General features: G+C 44.6%; 1 protein-coding gene across 1 annotated transcript in view; it reads left to right on the top strand.

Moving 5' to 3' along the window:
• The first annotated feature begins 1,279 nt into the window (after nucleotides 1-1,279).
• Nucleotides 1,280-26,895, top strand: part of MATN3 (matrilin 3) — a 170,987-nt gene continuing 145,371 nt past the window's right edge. The window contains exon 1 of the mRNA XM_086926287.1: nucleotides 1,280-1,881. Within this exon, the coding sequence (XP_086782413.1) occupies nucleotides 1,647-1,881 (235 nt within the window). The 5' untranslated portion in view covers nucleotides 1,280-1,646. The remainder of the gene's footprint in view (nucleotides 1,882-26,895) is intronic.

The raw sequence follows: 26,895 nt of genomic DNA on the forward strand, positions 1-26,895 counted from the left end.
TCAGTTGGCTGTAGGGCTGAGTGCCAGGAGGCTACTCCTGGTGGGGTTTCCCTTTCTTATTCTTAACTTACCATCTTACATGAATAAGGTAACTACAAGGAACTACAAGGACTACGCTACCTTTATTTACAACAATAGTTTTATGAGTAAAAGTGTGTCTGTGGACATTTAGTGGTTGTTTCAATTAAAAAATGTGCTGTTGGTAAATGAAAGTGTGCTAGCATACCATGATATAGTAATATATTTGTGGCAGTGTGCTCCAAAATGCAACACGGGCTACATCTTACACCCTTAGTTACCACTCTCTGAGTGGGCGTGGCTCATTTGTAACTCTTAATCTTTGTGTAATTCTTGAATTTTCTGAATTTCCTATTAGAACAGTGAAGTAACATTGACGGCAGCATCAACACTGACAATTGTTACTGCACCACTGCATTGGGATATGGCACCATGTGGGTAAACCTTTGCCCATAAATTGTCCTTACAATCATACAGAAAGGACATTTTACTGCGGTCCAACAACCATGGTTGAAAGTGCATTCTGAGGTGGCCAAGAGATGGTAAAGGCATGCTCATCAAAAGAATGTGAATAAGCAATGATCGAAGATATATCTAAGACTATGTAAGCATCTTTTTTAACTGGAGTGCAAAGCAGAGCTCAGTGCACCGCATACAATGATCCCCAGTAGCAGGAAAAAGATTTACTAGGCAAGAATTAGGTCAGGAAGTAGCAAAATACTTGGATTTTCATTAATCTTTACAGGGCCATATGTCGCCGAAGTAAGTCTAATGCAAACATGACGAATTCAAGTGCAGTCTCTGATACCTAAGATCTAATAACCACTCGGAAGGGAAAGGGGCACCCTGAACAGTACGGTTAAAATTCGGACACTTTTTTCTGTTTAAAATAGTTATTTTATTTTTTAATTAGGAATCGAGTGCTGACCATTTGAGTTGCAAGAATAGTAATTCATTTTAAATAACCCGTTTCGAAAACAGAAGGACGAAATGCTGTGAGGTGTCCAACCATTTTATGTTTTTATTGTCATGGACATGCCATGCCCTTGATTTCATGCTTAAGCCTTGACTTAATAAGTACGCATATCTGTGCTCAGGTCACATGAAAGTGCTTTGGCTCCGGTCCAAACGTCGGTCTGTGAGTGTGCCTTTCACGGAGGGTTTCCCACACACAGAATGCGAGCAAATCTCCCGGCGAACGGCCCCTTGTGGTAACCTCGAGCCCCTGAGGTGTTCTAGTGTCAGTCGTCGGAGGGGAGAGACAGGGCGAGGAGGCACGGGGCAGTCGGCCCCACCCACATCTCTTAACAAGTGCACGCGCCTTCACTGCACAGAATTCCGTCAGGGGTCGTGCTGAGGAGTCTGGGGGTGGGCTCTCGCTCAAGCGTCCCTGGCACATGCTTGGGGCCTTTATAGCCGCCCAGGCGTTAACGCTGCAGATTGTTGAGCTGCGAGGGACTTCGGCGAAAGGTCAGCACCGCGGAGAGAGCTTTCGACGGTCAAGCTTCCAGGGAATAATTGTAGCGTATCATTTCCATAGCGCTTTCCTACTGCACCGCTTGGCCTCAAAGCGCGTTCGTTGTTGCTAACGAGTGTGTTTGGTCTATGTGGATACTATTTTAGTGACAATGAAGCAGGTGCTGGTTGTGGGGCTCCTCTGCTCATTCTCCTGCCTCCTTGCCCTGGTTGATGGGACAAACTATCGATTTTATGGCTACCATGGGCAGAGGAACTACGGATATCTCCCTGTGACCTACAACAGGCCAGCTGTGCCTGTGCTCCACCATCCACCAGTGCTCGCTACTAGCCCACGGATCGTGATCACCACCACTACTAGGGCCCCTCCCAGGACCCAGCCCACAGGTAGGAAGCCCAATGCACAATTGACTGGGCAGAGGGGGTGCATTGTGCATGTACTGCAGAAAGATGGAATAGGTCACAGAAAGTGCAAGAATGGAATGAAGAGATAGAAAGTTAATACAAGAAAGGTGGAGGAAACCAGGACAGGGGAAGAAAAATGTAGAGTGAATGAAGTAACAGCACAAGGAACGCGTTACCTCACCCACTCGACTTGTACCATTCCTTCTGTTACTTCGCCTATTCTACTTGTTCCATACATTCTGCTACCGCATCCACCCATTTTATATATGCTGCTGCCTCACCGACTCTACTTGTTCCATACAATCTGACACCTCACCCACTGTACTTGTTCCATACATTCTGTTATCCCGCACCCTCTACTTGTTCCATACATTCTCCTTTCTTTCTCACTCTACTTGTTCCAAAAATGCGATACCTCACTCGCTGTACTTGTTCCATACATTCTGCTATCCCGCTCCCTCTACTTGTTCTGTACAATCAGATACCTCACCCACTTTACTTGTTTCGTACATTCTGCTATACTGCTCCCTCCTCTTGTTTCATACAATTTGATACCTCACTCGCTCTACTTGTTCATACATTCTGTTACCTCCCCTCCCTCTACTTGTTCCATATAATTGGATACCTCACCCGCTCTACTTGTTCATACATTCTGTTACCTCCCCTCCCTCTACTTGTTCCATATAATTTGATACCTCACCCGCTCTACTTGTTCCATATATTCTGCTACCTCATCCGCTCTACTTGTTCCATACATTCTGCTATCCTGCTCCTCCTACTTGTTCCATACATTCTTCTATCCTGCTCCCTCTACTTGTTCCATACATTCTGCTATCCCGCTCCCTCTACTTGTTCTGTACAATCAGATACCTCACCCACTTTACTTGTTTCGTACATTCTGCTATACTGCTCCCTCCTCTTGTTTCATACAATTTGATACCTCACCCGCTCTACTTGTTCATACATTCTGTTAACCCCCTCCCTCTACTTGTTCCATATAATTTGATACCTCACCCGCTCTACTTGTTCCATAAATTCTGCTACACTACTTCCTCTACTTGTTCTATACAATCTGATACCTCACCCACTCCACTTGTCCATACATTCTGTTATCCCCCTCCCTCTACTTGTTCCTTACTGCCTGATACCCCACCCGCTCTACTTGTTCCATACATTATGCTATTCCACCCCCTCTACTTGTTCCACAAAATCTGATACCTCACCCACTCTACTTGTCCATACATTCTGCAATCCCCCTCCCTCTACTTGTTCCATACAATCTGATAGCTCACCCTCTCGACTTGTTCCATACATTCTGCTATCCCGCTCCCTCTACTTGTTATGTAGAGTCTGATACCTTATCCGCTCTACTTGTTCCATACATTCTGCTATCAATCAATCGATCATGAACATTTGTATAGCACGCTACTCACCCGGAAGAGTCTCAAGGCGCTGGGGGGGAGGGGTCCGCTACTGCTCGAAAAGCCAAGTCTTGAGTAGCTTCCTGAAGGATAGGTGGTCCTTGGTTAGCTGAAGGTGGATGGGGAGGGAGTTCCATGTCTTGGCTGCCAGGTGTGAGAAGGATCTTCCTTTAGAAAAGAAGAGCACAATTGCACCAGGTTTTGTGCACGTTTCATAACAATAAGGAAAGATGTTGTGCTAATGAATCAATTGACACTGTATGTCTTCCTGATATATTCTCTTGTTTTATTATAAATTATTATTTCATCTTTTTTTATCTGTGAATTTTAGCTTATATTGAAGAAGGCTCACGCCGAAACGCGTTGAATGGGAATATGTTTCTGTATTTTATGAATTGTTTGTTTCAACTCTTTGAGATTATTTTTTGTACTATATATTTATATTTTTGTCACATGTACAATCACCGTTTCTATATATATTCAATATAAGCTAAAATTCACAGATAAAAAAGGCATGCGAGAGGGCTCTTTGGCGGAAATCTTTTTATATATCAACAGCAATGATGCGTGGCAGTGTTTGGAGATAATGAAAAGTTGTGCAAGTGATCTAACACTACCTAGAGTATCCAGTGGTAAATTTAATCAAGGGTCCCTTTGGTAGGATTAAAAACAATGAAGTGTGGCTGGTCAGTGCAGAGTTATGAAGCGCGACTATCTTGTATGTGATGTAAAAGAACTAGTACATTTTTAGGTCTACGTCGACATGTTTCACGCCCTGCTGGTCCCGGAGGGATCCGCAGCGTTTCTTCAGGACCAGGAGTAAAAATAAATATCCCACCCTTAATCAGGGCGGGTGTTAGAATTCAGTTGTATGCAACATTCAGTAGTGGTGACGCACAAGGTCAAAGAGTACCAGATTTGTGCTCACCCTATCATGTTCCCATATTACAAACTCTAACAATAGGCCACGTACGGGGTGGATTGTGGTGAACGTACCCCTCTCCCTTGCAAGGCAGTAAGAGGGGTAGGTCCACCTTTGAGCAGTCCACTCCTTTTCCTCATCCCTTTTTTTCCCATAGGAACAGTTACCCCATTCTGTTTAAATACATGAGTATGTGCTCAGCACAAATATAGCTAGTGAGAATCGGAGCTGTGAACATAGGTGGGAGCCGAGGATGCAGTGCAGGATAGGTTATAGTAAGGAAGACTTGTTACCACACCTCCTCTACTTGTTCCATTTCATTTCATTGAACAAGTAGAGTGGGCGTGGTAATAAACAATAGAGCTAGTAAGTTAAATAAGGAATCAAACAAAAAGAGTGTATGAGATGGCAAAAGGAGTGGAACAAGTAGAATGTATGAGGCAATAAAAGGAAATGAGCAGGTAAGGTAGGCTAGGAAATAGCAGGAATGGAGCAGGTAGGGTAGGCTAGGTAACAGAAGGAATGGAACAGGTAAGGTAGGCTAGGCAATAGAAGGAATGGAGCGGATAGGGTAGGCTAAGTAACAGAAGGAATGGAGCATGTAAGGTAGGCTAGGCAATAGAAGGAATGAAGCTGGTAGGCTAGGCAATAGAAGGAAGGGAGGAGGTAAGGTAGGCTTGGCAATCAAAGGAACAGAGCTGGCACTGGCAGGCTAGGTAACAAGGAATGGAGCAGGTAAGGTAGGCTAGGCAATAGAAGGAAGGGAGCTGGTAGGCAAGGCAATAGAAGGAATGGAGCTGGTAGGCTAGGCAATAGGAATAGAGCTGGTAGGGTAGGCTAGGTAACAGAAGGAAGGGAGCAGGTAAGGTCGGCTAGGCAATAGAAGGAAGGGAGCAGGTAGGGTAGGCTAGGCAATAGAAGGAAGGGAGCAGGTAAAGTACGCTAGGCAATAGAAGGAATGGGGAGCTGGTAGGCTAGTCAATAGAAGGAAGGGAGCATGTAAGGTAGGCTAGGCAATAGAAGGAACAGAGCTGGCAGGCTAGGTAACAAGGAATGGAGCAGGTAAGGTAGGCTAGGCAATAGAGGGAAGGGAGCTGGTAGGCAAGGCAATAGAAGGAAGGGAGCATGTAAGGTAGGCTAGGCAATGGAAGGAATAGAGCTGGTAGGATAGGCAATAGAATGAAGGGAGCAGGTAAGGTAGGCTAGGCAACAGAAGGAATGGAGCTGGTAGGGTAGGCAACAGAAGGAATGGAGCTGGTAGGGTAGGATAGGTAACAGAAGGAATGGTGCAGGTAGGTTATGCTAGGTAACAGAAGGAATGGTGCAGGTAAGGTAGGCTAGGCAATAGTTTTTCAAGTTTATTTTATTTAGCAGAGTTACTTAAAACCATTGCCACAAATATCTCATTACAAGTTCAAAGATTAAAATCGATTAAAAGACATTATAACAAAATGGTATTTACAGTCCATTAAAAGAACAAGCGATTATTATAACAGCGTCAGTCTCTTTCCTTGTCACCTGTAGTGCTGTTCTTTCTTAGCATTTTCTTCACCACTTGTCCTAAAACGTTTACAAACCAGCAGTTAAGCTGCGTGTCCTCAGGTGCAAAACATGCCAGCACAGCCTGTCTCCGTGTGTGAATCCCTCTCTGGTTGAAAAGCGGTTTTAAAAGCTGTCTCCTTTCCTCTGTTAGATCTTTACACGTACAGAGGAGATGCAGCATATCTTCTTGCAGTAATAGGAGGAATGGAGCGGGTAGCCTAGGCAATAGAAGATGTGGAAGGCTAGGTAACAGAAGGAATGGAGCAGGTAGGGTAGGCTAAGTGACGGAAGGAATGGAGCAGGTAGGGTAGGCTAAGTGACGGAAGGAATGGAGCAGGTAGGGTAGGCTAAGTGACGGAAGGAATGGAGCAGGTATGGTAGGCTAAGTGACGGAAGGAATGGAGCAGGTAGGGTAGGCTAAGTGACGGAAGGAATGGAGCAGGTAGGGTAGGCTAAGTGACGGAAGGAATGGAGCAGGTATGGAGCAGGTAGGGTAGGCTAAGTGACGGAAGGAATGGAGCAGGTATGGTAGGCTAAGTGACGGAAGGAATGGAGCAGGTATGGTAGGCTAAGTGACGGAAGGAATGGAGCAGGTAGGGTAGGCTAAGTGACGGAAGGAATGGAGCAGGTAGGGTAGGCTAAGTGACGGAAGGAATGGAGCAGGTATGGTAGGCTAAGTGACGGAAGGAATGGAGCAGGTAGGGTAGGCTAAGTGACGGAAGGAATGGAGCAGGTAGGGTAGGCTAAGTGACGGAAGGAATGGAGCAGGTAGGGTAGGCTAAGTGACGGAAGGAATGGAGCAGGTAGGGTAGGCTAAGTGACGGAAGGAATGGAGCAGGTATGGTAGGCTAAGTGACGGAAGGAATGGAGCAGGTAGGGTGGACCAGGCAGTAGAAGGAATGGAACAGGTGGGGTATGCTAGATAATAGAAGGAATGGGGCAGGTATGGTAGGCTAAGTGACGGAAGGAATGGAGCAGGTAGTGTGTGCTAGGCATTAGAAAGAATGGTGCGAGTAAGGTAAGCAATAGAAGAAATGGAGCAGGTAGGGTGGACCAGGCAGTAGAAGGAATGGAACAGGTGGGGTATGCTAGATAATAGAAGGAATGGGGCAGGTAGGGTGGTTAGGCTATAGAATGAATGGAGCAGGTAGGGCAAGTTACGTAATAGAAGGAATGGGACAGGAAAAGTGGGCAAAGTAAGGAAAAGGAGCCCGTAGAGTGGGTGAAGTAATTGAAGGAATGAATGAGTAGAGTGGATTAAATAAGAGAAGGAATGGACGAGTAGAGTGGGCGAAGTAAGAGGAGCAATGGAACAGGTAGAGTGGGTAAAATAATAGAAGGAATAAAGAGGTAGACTGGGCGAGGTAATAGAAGGAATGGAAGGAAGGGAGGGTGAGGTAATAAAAGAAATTGAGCAGGTAGACTAAGCTAGGCAATAGAAAGAATGAAACAGGTAGAGTGAGCGAGGTAATAGAACAAATGGACAAGTACAGTGGATGACAGAACAGAGGGAAAGCAACAGGTAGAATGGGCTCGGAAACAGGAGGGAAGGAACAGGTAGGGTGGCTGAAGTAATAGATGCAATGGAACAGGTAGAGCGGATGAGGTAACACAGCAGCACAAGCACGGAGGATGGAAGCACTCGATGGAAATGTGTATTGAAGAAGATGGTGAAAATGAGAGCATGGGGGGGGGGGGGAGACCCACGCAGAGGGGGCATGTGAAGCTGCGGTTGGCTGAGGGGTGTGAGGTTAGGAGGTTAACCGCCCAGGCCACAACCGAGGTAGATAGGAAACTGAGTGAGACGGTTGTAGAAAAGGGTGCTGACGAGAACATGGTGCGCCCACAAGGAAAGAATTAGTCACGCAGTGCCGGAGGGGTCGGGGAGAGGAGAGAAGCTTCTACAGAATGGGGCCAAGGGTAGGAGGAAGCAGACAAGGGATGTAAGGGCAGAGGCGCCACTACAACAAGAAGTACAAGTGTGGGGCGCGCTGAGTGAGAGGGTGAGGTGGAAGAAGGGCCATTCATTGCACATGGAGAGCGGCTGAGTGTCTTGAGGTGAGAGGGCACGAAAGCGACGAAGGACAACGTGACAGCAGCCCCTTAAACAGGTATACTGATTAGCGTATGTCAAAGGGAGGTTTGGGAGGCAGACGTAATCTATAGCGAGACGGCAAGCAGGGAGACTGGAGGGGGAGACCCATCTGGATCCGTGTTTAAAGGGAGGGAGAGTCTATGTAGTGAAAGAGTGACACGAGGTGAGACCTCTACAGTCACCGCCTCTGGGGCACTAGACGGTACCACCTCATCACAATGACAAGCCATGTACCACAATGTAGTTCTAATTCCCCATCCAGGGCGCGCGGCTCTTCTGCCAGCCTTGTTTGCATGTTCAGAGTAACGCTGCAACCATGGATGAGTTTACAACATTTACAGACCTACCAGAGGCTCACACATGGGGGCTGAGAGCCGCCAGGAATGTCCCACAGGTAACAGACATTCCTCTGCCATTCCCCTTGCTGCGTGTTAATCGAAGTTCACCCAGCCAGTGAATTCCACACCCCAGCAATGGCAACGCAGACTGCGCCCCATGCCCTGCTCCGCACACTTGTTCGATTCATAGCAGAGAAAGGTCACCTCAATGTCAAAATATGTTAATCGTGTCTATTTCACACTCCATCCTAACACTACATGACTGTGCATCCCCCAAACTCCATAGTAAATGTGCACGTTAAAAAGAGGCCCCTCGTGTGAAATAATTACGCTGTCGACAGCCTCATTGAAACAGTTAGCATATAAATCATTCAGGGGCAGATTTACAAGAAAGTGACGCATCTGTAAACGTGTCACTTTCCCTGCACCACCCTGAGAAACCCTTGCGCCACCATGGATGCTCCGGGGCAGATTTATGTTAATTGGCGCATCCCCAGGGATGCGCCAGTTAATGTGCGCCACAGTGCGCCACAGCTCCGCCACCCATGGTGCGCCGCATTTACAATGCGGCGCACCATGGGGCAAAAATGGCACAGATGCGTGACGCATCTGTGCCGTAAAGGTGGCGCATTGCTGGAGTTGCGTCGCAAGCGCGACGCAGCTCCAGCAAGGCTCGGGGGTGCCCCATCTTCACAATGCTGCGTCAAGACCTACGCCTGCTTCAAGCAGGCGCAGGATTTTGACGCAGCATTGCCCTGAAAGTGACTGAGTGAAATCTTATAGATTTCACTCAGCCACTTTTAGGAGGCGTTCCTGTGCAGGAACGCCCCCCCCTGCGCAGGAACGCCTCCTTATGGAGCAGGGCTTTACAACGTGACCCATCTCCTAGATGCGTCACGTTGTAAATAGGGAGCATTGTTTGCGCCGCCATTGCGTCTAATAAAGTGACGCAATTGCTGCGCAAAGAGGCGCAACTGCCTCATAAATCTGCCCCTCCGTATTTATAATACGGCGCATCATGGTGCAAGGATTGACAGATGCGTCAGAAATTCTGACGCATCTGTTGGGGCAAAAGTCACGCATTGCTGTCGCAAGCACGACACAGCTCCAGCAATGCATTTTGAGACCTATTTTTACTACACTGCGTCCCTCCTTACTCCTGCTTCAAGCAGGTGTACGGTTTCGAAGCAGTGGCATCCTAGAAGTGACGCAGGGAAATCTTGTAGATTTCACTGCATAACATTTACGAGTCTTTCCTGCGTGGGAACGCCCACCCTGCATACATTATACCTGACACAGGTATAATGTGACGCAGGGCTATGCAACGTGACGCATCTCCCAAGAAGTGTCTCGTTATAAATTTGCGCATTTTCTACGCCACCGCTGCGTCACAAAAGTGACGCAATAGCGGCACAAAAGTGTCATAAGGGGCTTGTAAATCTGCCCCCATGATTCTATAGTTTTCAGATGTATTAGCAATTGCCAGAGGAACAGGAACATGTCTATAAGAATCGCTGTGCGTGACGTAATCAGGGTATCCGGGTGATGTCACACTGGGGTGATGCAGACACAGAGGTATGCAGATACGTTGGTGATGAAGAGACCGAGCTGAACAAATACTATATGATTTTACCGTTAACACGTTTGCGGTGAGCTATGCAGGCAGATGGGCGGTGGTAGGGGACGCAGGACGTAACTATCGAATATGGAGTACAAGCAGGAGGGGATGTGAGAAACTCGACCATAATGTTTGTAAAACAAATGGTAAAGGCACAGTATCCGTCTAGATAAACGAATCTAAGTCTAAAGTAGAAAGGCTAGCTCATTATTACTATTTTGATTGGCTGAGAAAAATAATGTGGGTTTCAATTGAAATGTTGACACCCCATTCATTTATTTAGTTCCAAGACGTTTATACAAGGAAGACCTCATATCAGCATTCACTTGTTCACCTATTTTACAAAAATACAAAGTGCCTGGAAGCGGCTAACTTTGCTGAATTGCGCTTATATAATACAAGTCTCATCACTCCCCGCCTCGGTTGCAGATATAAACTATTATTCATATTTGAGTTGTGAGTGTATTCTACAAACTGTCTGCCTCTTCGAGTCTGATTTCCATGTCTTCAACTGCGTGTGTGCTGAGCCTGTTTCAGAGCTCACACTCCCCGGGGGCGGGGCCCCTTCACTCCCTCGGGGACAGAAGCTGGCTTTATGCTACTGCTGTAGTCCTGGGTGGGGGTGTCCTGGCCTCAACGACGCCCAGCGCAGCTTTCTCACTTTGGACTACACAAAAAGCCGTAAACTAGTATTTAATTGAGTGCATCAATAGCCTTACTGTGTGAGCCGCTCTCCGTACTAGAAGAATGCATGAATATAGAATCTTTATTGTGACATTTACGCTCTGAAGAAGGCTTCTCCGACCTGTAGCCCGTGAGCTACTGGTAGCTCTCCAACTACCTGTGTGCAGGCCAGCATACCAAATTAGAAACTTTTGCTGGTTTCAATTAATATGTGTATGCCAAAATTGAAAAGTGTATAAAAGAGACGAACATTTTCAGACCCAATAATTTCACGAATATATTTAAAGCTGAATCATAAATCATGCAGCATTGTGAGACTTATTACTAGCATTATTCCCTTTGCTCTAGGGGGCATTGCAGATGTGGCTGTTATGTATTACCCTTGTAGAGGTATTCCAAACTGACTACGCCTTTTTAGGTCTCGCCTACGCAGCACACATGCGTTTCAGGCAAAAAGACCTTTTGCGATCGCTTTGGCTTTGCAGCAAAAACATGCACCCGTTCCATTGCCTTGAATGGCAACGCGTGCACATCTGGCGATACACTTGCCAGAGCGAGCGCTGCCATATGGTAGCAATTATCGCTCTTGCAAGGGAATCGCGCAGCCCCCTGCTGCCTTGCGAGGTGCACACGCCTCCCTCTACTGCCGGCAACCTGCAGCGCTTGTTGGAAATGTTGAAGTTTGACCAGATGTAATTCTCTTGAATTAGGTAAAGAATGGCATTGGTACAATTTTTCACACTAGTGTGTTTTAAATCTTTGAATTAACTAATTCAAATTAAGAGGTTCTAGAACTTGTGTGAGACTTTATTTAAACATGCAGCACTTTTTAAAGAAAAAGCGTTCATGGATATTAAAAAAGGTTGACACATTGTTAAAGATAACAGTATTACAGTAATCATAACAGTACAAAGTACAGTTTCTGATGCTGGCGTATTTATGTGTGTGCATCCTCTGTATTTTTGGGGGTGAGAGGGTGGTCAGGGGTGTGTATATATGTGTAAGCTACATTTGTTTAAACTCCCGTCATCACCTTTGGTATTAAATGCAGCGGTGTTGCTGAATTCGTGATATCAATATTAATGAATTAAAGAAATGTAGGCACAGATCGATGCTTGCACTTGTTAATAACTTTGATGGGGTTGTATGTTTGGGAAGGCTAGAAAATAGCTAAAGAGACGAAATATCTTTTTTGTAAGGCTGGAATCCAGGGTGCGCGTGCAGAAACATTTTAAAAAGTGGCAGACACCGACCTCCGCAGCCTAGGAGTGCTCGCTGCCAGGAACTAGCAGTGCCAGTTTAAAAGAGAGCTATTTATGGCCAAGAGAGGACATTTATGTGGTGAAACTAGTAACCGGCCAGGAAATGCAAGCACTGGTCGTCGGCGCGAGCAGATGACCAGGGCGTTGAAAGGCGGCAGGCTGGGTAGAAAACTGAAGAGCTATCACTTGTGTATGCATGTGGGGACCTCTTGTGAGAAGTGCAACAACACCTCAAAAGCTGATAGGTTATCAGCGTATGACTGACAGGAGCGCCTGCTTATGAGGTTCGCCAGTACAAGCCGGAAGATCCACCCAGGTGACTGGCTGCAATCACCCCGGAAGCAGATGCGCCAGCTGTAAATCAAAGGCAATGGTGGTGAATTGGGCATAGGAAGGTTGCTGAAGTGTGCAGACTTCTGTGAACGAGTCATCATGTCATTTCGAAATGGTGTTTTATTTGCCGTGCATGAATTACTAGCTGCTGGATTTCGGAACCCCACACATGTCCCTTCATCAGGTAGGTATTTTATAACATAGAAACCATGCACATGTTGGTTATAGTTTACAATTTTCCTTTGTTATGTAATGGTATGTTATTTGAGTTTGTAAAGTGCCTGGTTACACTGACCCAGTGTGTCCCCGCGCTAAGATAGCAGCCATAGAACCGGAAAGCCATACAGAAATAGCCAAATGACACACTAGATTAACCTACCGGAAATAGAAAGGTCTTCAGACCTTCACGAAAGATGGATTCAGATTCCTCCAGCTGGAGATTCTGAGGGAGGGTATTTCACAGCTGGGCCGCCACATAACGAAACGAGCGGCCACCCATCCTAGCTCTCCTGATCTTAGGGATGTGCACCATTCCTCTCCCACTTGATGTAAGCATTCGAGTAGGTGCATAGGGAGTAAAAAGGTTGTGTAAATGCACATGACCCTTTTTCTGTAAAACCCAGCGGCTTACACACATAGCCTTGTATTCTAGTATTTATTTTTTGTCTCCTGTTACAGATGGCTGAAAGCTAACAGCATTTGGGAAATACATTCCGTTTGGTTGCACCTCTCTTTTTTATCACAAAATACATTCAATTTGGAGGTCTGTTTTTTTTTTTTTTTATTACCTACAGTAAAAGGCCTTAAGCAAATTGAGGGTGGTAACTAGAAACCAGTGTTTTAAGAATTGGAAAGTTAAGAAAAATAAATTCTCTAATACGACATTACCTATTGTGTGTGATTTTTGTTTTTTAAGTAGTACATTAATTTTTGAGTGAAAATGTGCTTTTTATACTCGAGAAGGTCCCTAATAGTAAAAACAAACAGACTGGAGTCCCACTTATTTTCAGTAACTATGTTTTATTGACATTTTTCTATCAATCGTGGCGACCAGATATTTCCTACGGGAGCCGCTTGTTACCACCTTAGATCCAGGATCGTAATTCAATTCCAAACTCCCTCCATTCAACCTTCTCACCCCGGTTGAGTGCCACTTTTTGTGGTCAGAGAAAATACATTGGCCTTGGAGAGAGTGGATCACCTACATTTACAAAGACTATCTTTATGTGGCTGTCCGATTAAAAACCTGTTACCACCTCAAAATTATTTTCTGGGGTCATGATATTACAGTGCTAGGACACTGGCCACAATTCATCATACAGCCCTCTGCTCAGATGGAGCCATTCGTGTTGCATTGGTAGCTACTAACTCATAAACACGAAGGACCCAAGGCAGAGTCTTGGGAGTGTACTTTACAAACAAGCATTGGCAATAGCTTGGGTTTATGAATAGCAACTATCATGCATACAGTTATAAAATATATTCAGAGTTACAGTTGGCAAAACAATGTACAACCCCCCATAGGGTCTAACAAGAATCATCACATTGAGAGGCTTCTATGCCTAGGGTTTGTCAGAGTGCAAAATGCTTGCCTACTATGGTAATCTATAAGATTGCATGCAGCCAAATACCTGTCTAAAGCTTGTAAGCTTGTGTGATAATCCACTCTCAGAGGCCTATTTGGTTTAACAAATCATTTTCACATTAAATAACCCATTTCTACTGCTTATGTCATAACCTTTATCATAAATAGCTAAGACTTGTGACATCCGCTGTAACTTTACCCTGCGCATCAATCAGGTCTATAGATGGTATAATTGGATTGTCACCACAACCAACTCACGCCTACTCTGCAGAGCGGAAACGTTTCCACAAGGCAAGCATACAGTCATGAAGTCACAAATATATGAAATGTTGCAGTTGGCACAGCAAAATACTTTCTTTCCTACCTATCTACGAGGTCTTTAGAAGGATGTCCCTGTGCAAATCCTGTATACCCACAGTTTTTCTGGTAGGGATAACCAACACCAAAACTCTTGCTTACTATGGTAATTTGAAAGATTGTATGTACTAGGTACCAGTCTGTAGGCTTTAAAACAGAGAGATAACAATCAATACAACTTCTAACCAATCAAAACATGTCTTGTGCCCACCAACATATGGGCGGAGCCAAATCACTTCTCTGTAGTACTCGTGAAAAGCTCTTTATTTTAGGTTGCTAACATGAGTTCTAGCGACAGCTGCAATGTGAAGCCAGACCTAAAAATTTATCAAAATTGACCAGTGCTTAATTTGAGGCTGTGGTTTCCGGTTCTCGGCACCAGCACCTAATTGTCAGCACCAGCGCTTGTGACAGTCTGCCACAAGTCAACACTGTCTGGCTAATCTAGAGATGACCACAACAACAGTTTTACTATTTCAATATACATTAAAAATGACTATTGCCTGCTGCCCAAAGCCATTCTTGTAGCTTTAGGGACCTGAAATAGTCCAAATTGGCACACTTTTAGGAGAATGGTGGCTTGTGGCTTGTGGTTGTGTTGTTACTATCATTGGCAGCATAGCAGGGGCAATGTGTTGTGCAATCTGCAGTGGTCTGCTGGCAAGAGCCCTGGCACTTTTTCTTTTATTATTTGTTTACAAATTAGCACTGAAATGCACCAAGAATTTGCACTGTTTACTAAAATAAGAAATTGGAATTTTGTTGGAAAAGCACAAATAGAATACTGGGACATGGTGAACAGAGAAATTCAAACCGATAATTTAATGTCTCGCTAGTCTTGTTCCCCATTTATGCACAACCCAAAATGACAAGCATTGGCATAGCAAATAGGTCTCGCCTTTGGGACCTTATAAGTGTTTAGCCATGCAACAGTTGATGTTGCTGCACCAAGGATATTGTGCTGCATAACTAAACACTATAAGGTCCCAAAGGCGAGACATTTTTGGCTATGCCAATGCTTGTTTACATTACTGCTGGCAAAACTTTGCCGAGGTGATCACGGCTGGTATTCTTGCATAGTGTGGCCACTAATATACTCTTGTCTTAAGTGTACAACAAAAATAAATTTGGTAGGTTGGGATGATTTTTATGGAACAAAAAAAGGGGCTCTCATTAGTGTAAAGGTTGGAGACCCATCAGCGTCCGACCGACCAGAAGCGCTCTAAAAATATACTGCACATTACAATTCCTCACACTTTACAGGTTTCTGTACCAAACAATGGCGGCTGGCATGGATCGGGTGTGGCGGGGGATGGCGGGTGTTAGGGGAAGGGGGTAAAGAAAAACGTACGCCCTCGCCACTCTCCTCATTGTCCCTCATCGTCATCCATCGCTCCACTCGGGAACAGGAAACACCCAGGCTCCTATAAGCCAATCACAACGCTGCAATGCTGGGTTGTGTTTGGTTTGAACAGCGTGGTTCGGCCCTCAGTAAGGGAATGGGCGCCTGGGCTTGTTCTGGTGGAGAACATGCAAAGTGCACATGACTGTTTGGCCGGCCCAGACGGCTGGCCAAATATTCATGCGTACTTTACTGAGTGTCCACCACTGTTCTGAGAGCAGAGCAGCCCCGTCAAGCTGCCACAGCAGTAACAAATAAAACGATAATAACAACAAGTTCTTATCATTTTATTTTTCCTTTATTTCCAATTCTGAAAGCATAGGGGCGATGCTCCTCTGCCTTAGTGGAGGAGCCGCCACTGGTACCAAATGTTATTGATGTACCTATTTGTATTACACATATTCCAACATGTTGTGGCACTATCATATCCTGCCACACATGACTTAATATTTAGAACCCTGGATATACTCTACACCAGTGCTTAATTTGTAAAAAAAAATATAAGTGCCAGGGCCGTCATCAGGAGGCCAACACAGTTTGCTCCACACATTACCACTGTAGTTACACAACTACTAACTATCACACTGTTACAAGTGTGACGATTCACTGTTCAAGGCTGCCAAAGCTTTAAAAATGGCTTGGGTGGCAGGTATTCGTTATTTATTTTATTTTTTTTAATTATTTTATATAAATTGTATACAATTACTGCTGCAGGGTTAACCAGCCGATACCAAAGGGGATGATGGATGGAGCATTTGAGCAAATCAAACACTCACCCCCAGTCAACTGATCTGGGTTTAATCCATCATCATTCTTTAGCTAACTCCACCACCCCAGTTCAGACATGGCCATATGCAAATCAGTCAGACCCTGTTTCTCATGGGAACAGTCCAACCCGAACAGCCAAGTCATGTCTTCCCTGGACCGGAAACAAGCATCCTGTTTCCGGTTTCTGGCTATTCAGCCGTCATCAGCCAGGTTAGCTTGAATCCAGTGGCAAAGTGAGCAAGGGACCCACGTCTGGGCATACCCTGCCAACTTAGGCTGAACAAAGCGATACCAAAGGGGATGATGGACGGAGCGTTTGAGCAAATCAAACACTCACCCCCAGTCAACTGATCTGGATTTAATCTATCATCATTCTTTATCTCACCCCACCACCCCAGTTCAGACATGGCCATATGCAAATCAGTCTGACCCTGTTTCTCATGGGAACAGTCCAGCCCGAACTGCCAAGACATGTCTTCCCTGGACCAGAAACAAGCATCCTGGGACCGGTTTCTGGCTATTCAGCCGTCATCAGCCAGGCTAGCTTGAATCCAGTGGCAAAGTGAGCAAGTGACCCACGTCTGGGCATACCCTGCCAACTTAGGGCGAACAAAGCGATACCGCCATAAAACCGGGAGCCTGTTGTACAGTGCTTTGCTTCTTCATTGGGCCAGCACTCTAGATCTCTCTCTGTGTTCTGGGTTCTGGAGTTCTCCTTCGCCCTGTTGGCAGTTGGAGCTCTGGTTGGACGAGTGGCTGACCTACCTATACCTGTGCTGCATTAAACCTCTTACTTCACTTACCTGCTCGTGGAGTCATCATTTCATTTACAACATTTGGCGACTTGGACTGGCGAAGTGTCCAACCACTGCTTCTTCGTTTGTTGCTGCAGCCCAAGAAGGTTATACAGTGCGGTAGATCTTCACCCCTCAAGAACCCCGTGTGGCACACAGCGAGGACGCAGACCTCGTCTTTCATGTCAGCGGTGACTGTTTGATCCGAAATTAGACTGTCCTGGTGTTCCTCCTTTTCGGGATTTCCGAAACAGTGATCGACGTCATCTTCATCGACGTCCAAGAATCCCGGTGAGTTGCTTGGCAACGCTAATGCGCAACCGCATAACAACGCAAGCGGTAGTGTCACTGAACGCAGGCGGCAGCGTCACCAATCCTGACACGCGTAGCGTCACTGGAACGCATAGCAACGCGTACAACGTCCCTGGAGCGCATTTTCCATGCGCGTAGACTCTCGCTGTTACCTTAACGTCTGACGTGTAGCCAATCACACGCACGACGTAATCGGCCATTTTGTAAGTATTTCTCTGCTTTGTTGACAATCTCCAGGGAAACGCTCGTTGTGGAGCGTTAAGCATCGTTTCTTCACAACGGATCTTCTCTATTATCGGAGTAAGCATTTATTATACAACTCATCATTCCTTTACTGTCTGGTGTACTTGTTTTATCTACCCATTACCCTGTTTGTGGTCAATAAGAGACATGGCTCAATCGATTAATGTCGCCCTTCCTCCTCAATTCTTATCAGAGCCAGGCAATCCACCTATAGCGTGGGAAGACTGGATAGTCATGTTTTACAACTATATTGAAGCTCTAGATGGAGAGGACTACTCACCTAAACGCAAAAAAGCACTATTAATGACCACTTTGGGTAAAGAGGGACAGCGCCTTTTCAGATATTTACCACAAGTACTACCTGCAGGGTCACAAGCTGACTTAGATGCGTTTAAAGAGGCAGTAAAAAGGTTAGAAACTCGTTTTGGCAAAGAAGAAATTCTTATCCTTCAAAGATATAAATTTTATAAAAATAAACAATTGGCTGAAGAAAGCATTGATGAGTTTGTAGCAAGACTGCGTGAGTTATCGATTAAGTGTAACTTTGGCCAGATGGCGGACAAATTAATTAGAGACCAGCTAGTTGTTCAAGCCAACAATAGAAAAGTCCAAGAACGTTTGTGGGCGGCGAAGAACCCAACATTGAAGGATGCCATAGAATTAGCTAAAGTCGTGGAGGAAAGTGAAAAATGTATGAGGGAACTACAAAAAAGTGGCCTAGAGACTTAAGTGGCAGAAATCTCTAATAAGAGTACTCTTAGCGAAAACAGTGACGATGAAGCTACTGCCATTGCAATTGTTAGAAAAAAAGGCTATGTCCTTCAGAAAAAGAATGTGCAACAATCACCTTTTAGCAAGAATAATCAAAAGATGTGTTCTAGGTGTGGTAGTTTTTCTCATTCTTCGGATGGGAAATTTTGTTTTGCAAATAACAAAGAGTGTCTACGTTGTGGTAAGGCGGGACACTTCGCTAAAATGTGTAGAAATAAGAATAATTCAAGGGTTACAGTCATTAATGAATGTGATGATTTGAGACGTGATATTAACAAAATTTTAGTTCTGACTGACACTGTATGCTCGTGTGACAACCAGAGGGGTAATCCTTTTAAGGATGACTTTGTTATTGATGGGAAAATTATCACACTCATGGTTGACACAGGTTCCAAGTGGACCATAATTCCCACTTCATTAATGAAGAGTGCGTGGGGCGAAAGAGCACTGAAGACGTGTGACATTTTCCCGTCTGGCTACCAAGGTGAGAAGATTGACATGCTAGGTTTCTTTGAAGCTGAAATTGACTTCAAAGGCAGATCAGCTTATGGTAAAATATATATATCAACGGATGGACCAGCAATTTTAGGTCGTCACCATCAATTTGATCTGCACATTGTGGTTGATCCTAGATCTGATAATCCAATTTCAATTGTTGAGACCTCATCCTTGGAGGACATATTGGCCAAATATAAAAATGTTTTTAGGGACCAGTTGGGTGAACTGATTGGCTACTCACATCGCATAATTCTCAAGGAGGGCAGTTCACCCATTCAACACAAAGTGAGGAGAGTGCCCTTTGCTTTACGCAATGAGGTTAAGGCTACCCTTGAGGAAATGCTCCAAGGGGGAATTATTGAACCCATCGAGGCATCTCCTTGGGTTTCGCCTGTAGTGATCTCGCAGAAACCGGATAACAAGATTAGATTCTGTGTAGATCTTCGTTCCCTAAATAAGTGTGTTGTAGCTGACGTGTTCCCCCTACCCAACATTGGTGAATTGGTATCGACTCTTAAAGGAGCTAGGTTCTTCAGTAAGTTGGACCTTAAACATGCGTACCATCAAATTTGCCTAGATGACAGCTCAAAGCACTTAACTGCTTTTATCACCAGCGAGGGAACATTCCAATTCACTAGGCTACCCTTTGGGCTAGTCTCAGCCGCTAGCGTTTTCCAGAGACTTGTCTCTGAGGTTTTCAAGGGTCTTGATAAGGTGCTGTATTTTCAAGACGATATCTTGATATATGGTGATTCTCTACGAGAACACAATAAAATTTTACAAGATGTGTTACTTAGAGTAGATGAGGCTGGTTTGACGTTAAGAAAAGAGAAGTGTGCCTTTTTGTTGAAGGAAATAGAGTATTTAGGTTTTTGTTTGTCTGAAGAAGGCATTAGACCAAAGAAAAACTTACTTGAGGCCATTGAGCTAGCACCTTCCCCCGTTGATAAGGATCAACTTCGGTCCTTTATGGGCTTGATCGACTTTTACTCGAAATTTGTAAGGGATTTTTCGTCTAAGACTGCTTCCCTGAGATCCTTGCTAAAAAAAGGTGTAAAATTTTGTTGGACTACTGAGCATGAATCCTGCTTTAAGTTAATTAAAGGGGAACTTAAATCTGCAAATGTCCTCACCCCTTTTGACACTGCTCGGTCCTCCATTCTTATGGTTGGCGCCAGTGCCATTGGCCTTGGTGCGGTCCTCTTACAAAAACATGGGAGTGTTGAGAAAACCATAGCTTTCGCGTCTAGGCCTCTATCTACCTCAGAGTCTCACTACTCTGTTATAGAGCGTGAAGCCCTTGCTGCAGTCTGGGGCACAAGTTACTTTCGGACCTACTTGTGGGGTTACAAGTTCGTTTTGCGTACAGACCACAAACCCCTTTTAAATGTCCTGGCGCCCGGTGGGGCCGGAAAGGGTTCTCCAAGATTGGCGAGATTAGCCTCTCGCTTACAAGACTATCAGTGTGGGATCGAATTTGTTCACAGGTGGAAGAATATCCAGGCGGATTGGCTTCCCATTCCTTCCACTTGTGGTGATTCTGAGATCACGTCTGATGACCTTGCTGTTGCTGTGATGGAGGATGTTTTGTTGGTGGGAGGTGGCTCATTCTCTCGTGATGAGTGGTCCAAAGGCATGGAGGAAGATCTGACTTTAAAGGCTGTTATCAATCTTGTTTCTAAAGGAACAAGAAGAGAGAGTACCGTTAGTCCTTTAGTCAGACCCTTCCTGAAAATCTTGGATGAACTTTCCTTAGAGGGGAAAGATGTGTTGATGCGAGGTGATCACTTTGTCCCTCCTAGCCTCTTAAGAAGGAGGATCCTTGACTTAGCCCATGAGGGACATTTGGGTCAGAGCCTCACTCAACGTCGTGTCAAACAGAACTTTTGGTGGCCCTCTATTGATAATGATGCAGTTGATTGTGTGTTAAAGTGTAGCTTCTGCAAAGAAGGCGAGAAGCGTCTGAAAGTTTTGGGCTCTCAGTCTACACATAAGATTGTTTTTGAGAATGCTCCCTGGCACAGTGTCTGCATAGACTTCATAGGCCCCATGAGTGAATTACCTACTGATCACCGTTTTGCAATTGTCTTAATCGATTTTTTTTCGAAATGGCTTTGCGTACAATTTGTAAAAGAGATTAACACTGACACCACCATTAAGTTTTTGAAGGGTATTTTCATTAACGAAGGTTATCCATCTGTCCTCATTTCTGATAATGGGACTCAACTCACATCCTAGAAAATGACTTCTTTTGTAAATGAATGTGGCATCAGGCATCAGAAGACTAGCCTTTACAACCCACAGGGCAATGGCCTTTGTGAAAGAGTGAATCGCCTTGTAAAAGGTGTGATTCAAATGTTTGTAGAGACTGGTTGCTTTTCAGATGAACGTGTCCAGGAACTGGTCTGGGCTTACCGCTCCACACCGCATAAGAGTGGTGAAAAGTCTCCTTTTGAACTAATGCGTGGACGCACACCAATAACTAAATTAACGCCTGCTTGGTTGAAGGGCTCTTGTGGCGAAGTGCCTTTAATTCGTAACAGTACCCCCTTGCCCATCTCTGTGGGTGACCTTGTTAAAGTTAAGCCTGGGAGGCTTGCTAAAGGTCTTAGCAAGTTTAGGGGTCCCTGTAGAGTCAAGAAGGTTTTTCCGCATTTTATTGTCCTAGCCAATGGCGAAAGTTGGAATTATCGGAGGGTGGCGCTCTACCAAAAGTGTAAAGATTCTTCTTCTGATGACCTGTTTGCTACTGGAGTTGATGGCTGTAATGGTTATTTGCTGTCTTCTGGCCGTCCTTCTTCTCCCATCCCCTTGCCAACTGGACGGGGGGAGGTGGGTGGTGGCGATGCCTCCACATCTTTATGTACACATCGTAGTGGTTCTTCGGTTGATTCTGCTCCTGTCTCTCTTGTTCCTGCTCCTGTCCCTTGTGCTCCTGCCTCTCCTTCCTCTTCTTCCGTTGATGTCAGATTGAGGAGCTCTCGCTTCCGTCGCCCACCCATGTACTTGAATGACTATGTACATTAATGTTTCTTTTCCTTTTCCTGTGTTATCTTTCCTTGCAAAGGGGGAAGATATGTTGTACAGTGCTTTGCTTCTTCATTGGGCCAGCACTCTAGATCTCTCTCTGTGTTCTGGGTTCTGGAGTTCTCCTTCGCCCTGTTGGCAGTTGGAGCTCTGGTTGGACGAGGGGCTGACCTACCTATACCTGTGCTGCATTAAACCTCTTACTTCACTTACCTGCTCGTGGAGTCATCATTTCATTTACAACAGAGCCCTATTTATAATGTGTGTTAATTCAGTTCAAATATATGCTACTTTGCATATATAAAACACGTTTTGCAAATTAAATCTACATTCTATGGTAAGGGCAAATCTAAACAAAACACTTTCAAATCCACATTAAATCACTGTGCATGTTTTTTTTCATGATTCATTAAATGGAAAGCATCTGACCAGGCCTCATGTTTTAACTTTTCCAGGACCAAATGTCTGCATGCTACTTTTAAATGCAGTTTTATGCCTGAAGCTCAATGCAGCGTTTGTCATTAGTATTGCTTAAATCTATAGGTGATATTTACGCTCTCTCAGCACCATCCAAATGACTCAGCTATCCTGAAGACATCTAGGTGGTGATGTCCATTTCTTGGATGGTGAAATGAACAAATTAATCAGTCAACCTCTATTGCATTCAGCTTTATTGTCTTTGCAGAATGAAAATGTTTACAGTGTGTTCAATAAGTGCACCCTCTCCTTGCCTTTATTTTCCAAACTGCTTTCAGGAGGTATACAAGTGCTTTCTACGGATGCAGTTAAAAGATTCAAATATAAGAACCTCTCCAATTTGAAGCCATGGCACTATGTGGTATATAAAAGGGGAAGAGCTCTCATTCTCTCAAAAATGTGTCTAAGGTTATGTCGACCTGAAATTCTTTGGCAACCCCATACACTCATGATTATTCCGGAAACTGCAGAATACATGCAATACAAAAGGCAGCCCTGCAACCATATGTTCACCCCTCTACGTTAGCAAGATTGAAATAAGGAGGAATATGAGACGGAAAGGGTTAACGTTAAAGGAGGAGGAAGCAGGGAGATGGATATGGAGGGCAGAACCTCAATCTAGAATTGTAAGCTTATGACAGGTCTTTTTTGGTCTTTCTCAGTTGTCATCAAAGAGACCATAGAATCTGTTGAGAAGAATGAATGCTAAGCAATGAAGACCTCAAAGAAAATGGATTGAGTGCAGTAAAGTAGGCTGAAGCATGGGTTTGGGAAGGGGGAATTCAAGGAGACCAAATGTGGAGCCATATGAGGTAATTGAATATTAAGCCAATTGTAAGCCTGGAGGTATGATTCAGGATCCCTCAAATCAACCAAACAAGGATCACACACAATCACTTTCCATAGTCCACAATGTTCTACCTTGACTCCCCAAAAGTTGCTGAAGTTATTCCAGCCCTGTGAACCTACCAGTCTTCTGAGACCCACCACGTTAAATGTACCAGTCATTCATCCCCAGACTCAAAAGCACATCTATAGATAAAGATTCATCTGCCCTCTGGTATGCTCTCTGCTTGGGACTCTACACCTTTGAAGAGATGCACATGTTACACATAGTCTACCACCTGGACACATGGGAGTATGAGTATAAGTTTTCAAACAACAACCACCAAAACTGCCTCCTTTTACTGCTCCTCGGCCGGTCAGATGCTTTTATCCCACCCGCCTGAATTCGCAAGACGCTCCTCAGACTCTGGCAGTAGCACAACCAAATTGCCTGAATGCTGCAAGCTTGAGTTATACTACTGGACACCTACACTTTAGCCAAAGTATTTTGAGGAGGCAGGCTTGTGACAGGCAGTGTCTTATAAACCCCAAATCAACCAAGTTGATGAATGAATAAAACAATAAAGCTGAGGAGCTGGGAAACTTGAAAGAGACATCTGACAGGCCAAACACTTGCTTATGCCTGGCACTTTACTGAAGGTCATGCTGCAGCCTATCAGCAACACCTGGCCTCAGATTTTTCTCCACCTCTCTCACCATTTTAGGCACTAAATTACTCAAACATCTTTGGTCCACATAGTGCTTAGTAGCAGGCTCTATAACTCATGCCATTAGTGGCTTCTAGACATTTGAGGGAATGATCTTGAATCATTACAAAGATTGTAATTGATTGTATGAGGCTGAGCATAAGGAACAATGGATGGCAGTCCTTAGAATCAGTGAATGAAGGCACTTGGGAAACTTGAAAGTTCAGTATTGGACACACTTATATTGGGAGATGGGTTTTTTACACCCCATCGCTTCAGGCCTCAACTCACTCACAGGCTGTCCAGTGTTGCGTTCATCTAGTAATGATTTGCCTCATTTTTTAACCTTCTTATGCCACCCTCCTCTGTCATATATGCTCACATACACCCACCTTGCCTTACTATAGTCGATGCTGTAAAGCTTCAATGAATGGCCGTAGGGGTGGCTTGCTTTCTGCCACCATCACAGCTGTACTGAGATGCATGGTTGAAATAGGATGCTACATCAGAGTGTGGGTTACACACCTCTACTGCCCACACACTACTTGTGCATTGTTTGGCAAGGAGGTTTGATGTTGGAACGCTGTGAGAGAGAAATCATACAGCTTAACATTTTGAAAATAGACTGATGTGTTTATACGAATCCTAAGCCTTTAAGAGCGATTATAAACGGATCGGGAAACGTTAGCAGTTAATTCTTTAATATCATGCATTGAAAAATATCCACTGTGGACCTTAACATTTTGTTTGATGTGGCTTTCTCACGAGTCTCAGTTTGTATGGGTTTTTGGAGGCTCATTATAATCTTTGAGAGGTTAGACGTTTGATAAGTGAAGTGAAGACAAGTGGAGAAGCGTGGCTCACTGGTTAGAGGAGGCAAACCTGGAAGCAGAGGTCAGCCCGGGATCAGGGTTCAATTCCCGGCTCGGCGGGGTCTTGAGTCCTAAAATGTCCATGGACTCGACAATTCTTGCTCCGGTGCCTACTCGATTCATGGGTTCACACTCAGCGACTCTGGGCAATAGCTTGCTTAATCTCCACAACCGCCCCTCGTGGCGGGATGCCTGGCTTTCACCTTGTGGATACCCTGCCGGGGTTATCTCACAGGGGAATACCAGGACGGGTTCCCTAAGCAAGCACCTAGAAACCGGTTGGTGATTGCGCTATATAAATTCCTGTTCGCTAGGATACGGGGGGGAGTTGAACAGGTCTTTTGATGTGGTGAAAGGAGTCAGACAGGGCTGCGTGCTGGCTCCCTTCCTTTTTAATCTGAACACTAATGGCCTGGAGGTGACAATGCTAGAGGGCAGTCAGGATCTCCCCATGATTGGCCGTCGTCTTATTACAGCTCTGCTTTACGCAGATGACGCGGTCATAATGGCGCGGACTCCCTGCCAACTACAATTGCAGGTCAATAGATATTGCCTATTCATGGAAAGCCTGGATCTAAAGGTTAACAATAAGAAAACCTTCATTATGCACGTTGGGAAAGCCTCTAGCCACACTAAGGGTATATATATAAGTAACACCAAATTAGACTGCACAAAAACATACCCCTACCTGGGAATTCTGATCGATAATAAATAAAACTGGCGACCAGCAATTCAAACCAGGAAACTGTCATTCCTTAGAACAGTAACGGCCCTGCAAACGTTTGCCCGGAATCTAGGCCAACGTCCGGCACGCGAACTGCTCCAGATTTACCACCCTAAATGCTCTTCAGTAGCTCTATATGGAGCAGGAATATGGGGTTTTTCCGCCACTGCATGCATCCAAAAGGTGGAAAAAAGTTTTCTAAGGTATCTTCTAGCGGTCCCCAAAAGCTCTCCAATCCACGGCTGCCACTTGGAACTAGGTATGGACTATATATCTGACATCATTGCCATCCAACCGATCCTACTTTGGCAGCGAATATGGCATACAGATGAATGTAAGCGTACTCGCTCTCTGATTATCGACTGCCTCGCCCTAGAAAGATGGAAGAGCATTACATGGTTGGTTTATGTTTCAAATTTCTTTATTGATTTAAATTTAGAATCCTATTTTACCCACCCCGAAACTATCGTGAGCATATCACGAGCCACTCTGAAAAATGTATGTTTATCCCATCTACGTGAGCTTAGAATGGCAAGAGAGACTTCAAAGCCGACAAACGTTCATCTCCTAGCAGTACAAACCTCTTGGGGGATTCAGCCTTATTTACTGCTAACAACATTAACATATTACGACAAATTTTAGCTGACCCGGTTTTGTTTCAGTATTTTCCACCGCTTAGTGACTTTCCCCAAAACCAATGATTGGTCCGCAAACCTCTCCTCTTATCCATGTGATGGGCAGTCAGAGCAATCGCTTCTCCAGGTAATGTTATTTTGCAGCCTCTATGACCACCCACGGAGAAATTGGATTTTACCGCTAGTAAAATACATGGGTTTACGCCAATGCCGCCCGGCGCTCCAAGCCCTACAATGTTTGGACACTGAGTTCTCAATTGTCCCTATAATTTGTTTTTTAAAATCATGCATCAAATACCGAAAAGATTATGATTAATTGTTATATTTAAAGTATTGATTAATCTATTGTGTAATAAGTTTTAGAAATAATATTGTGTTTAGTATCTTTTCTTTTTTGTGTGTTAAGGACAGTTTTCTTTCTTTAACGTATTAATTCAGTGCCTATTTTATTTCGTCTTATCTGTACCAATCTTAGGAATTTGTTGTCTTTTTAAATAAGGAAAGAATGGCTTTTTATTCTGTAACTGATTTGACTTGTCTGCACTTTTATGGATAAGTTTCCTTATCCGAATAAAGTTTTATTTGATTTGATTTTGAAATTCCTGTACATAAGAGTGTATACTATCCTTCAAATGGTTTTGTAACATACATGTTTTCATCATTTACATCTTTTTCCACAAAGTCTCTTTTGTCCTCAAGAAGTGGCTTTATATTCCACGAAACATGTGTTGCCAACTTTAGTGCTCACTTTGATAGTCCACATCAAGCTTTCTGTAAAGAGGTG

Source organism: Lissotriton vulgaris, chromosome 6, assembly GCF_964263255.1.
Source record: "Lissotriton vulgaris chromosome 6, aLisVul1.2, whole genome shotgun sequence".
Classification (NCBI taxonomy): domain Eukaryota; kingdom Metazoa; phylum Chordata; class Amphibia; order Caudata; family Salamandridae; genus Lissotriton; species Lissotriton vulgaris.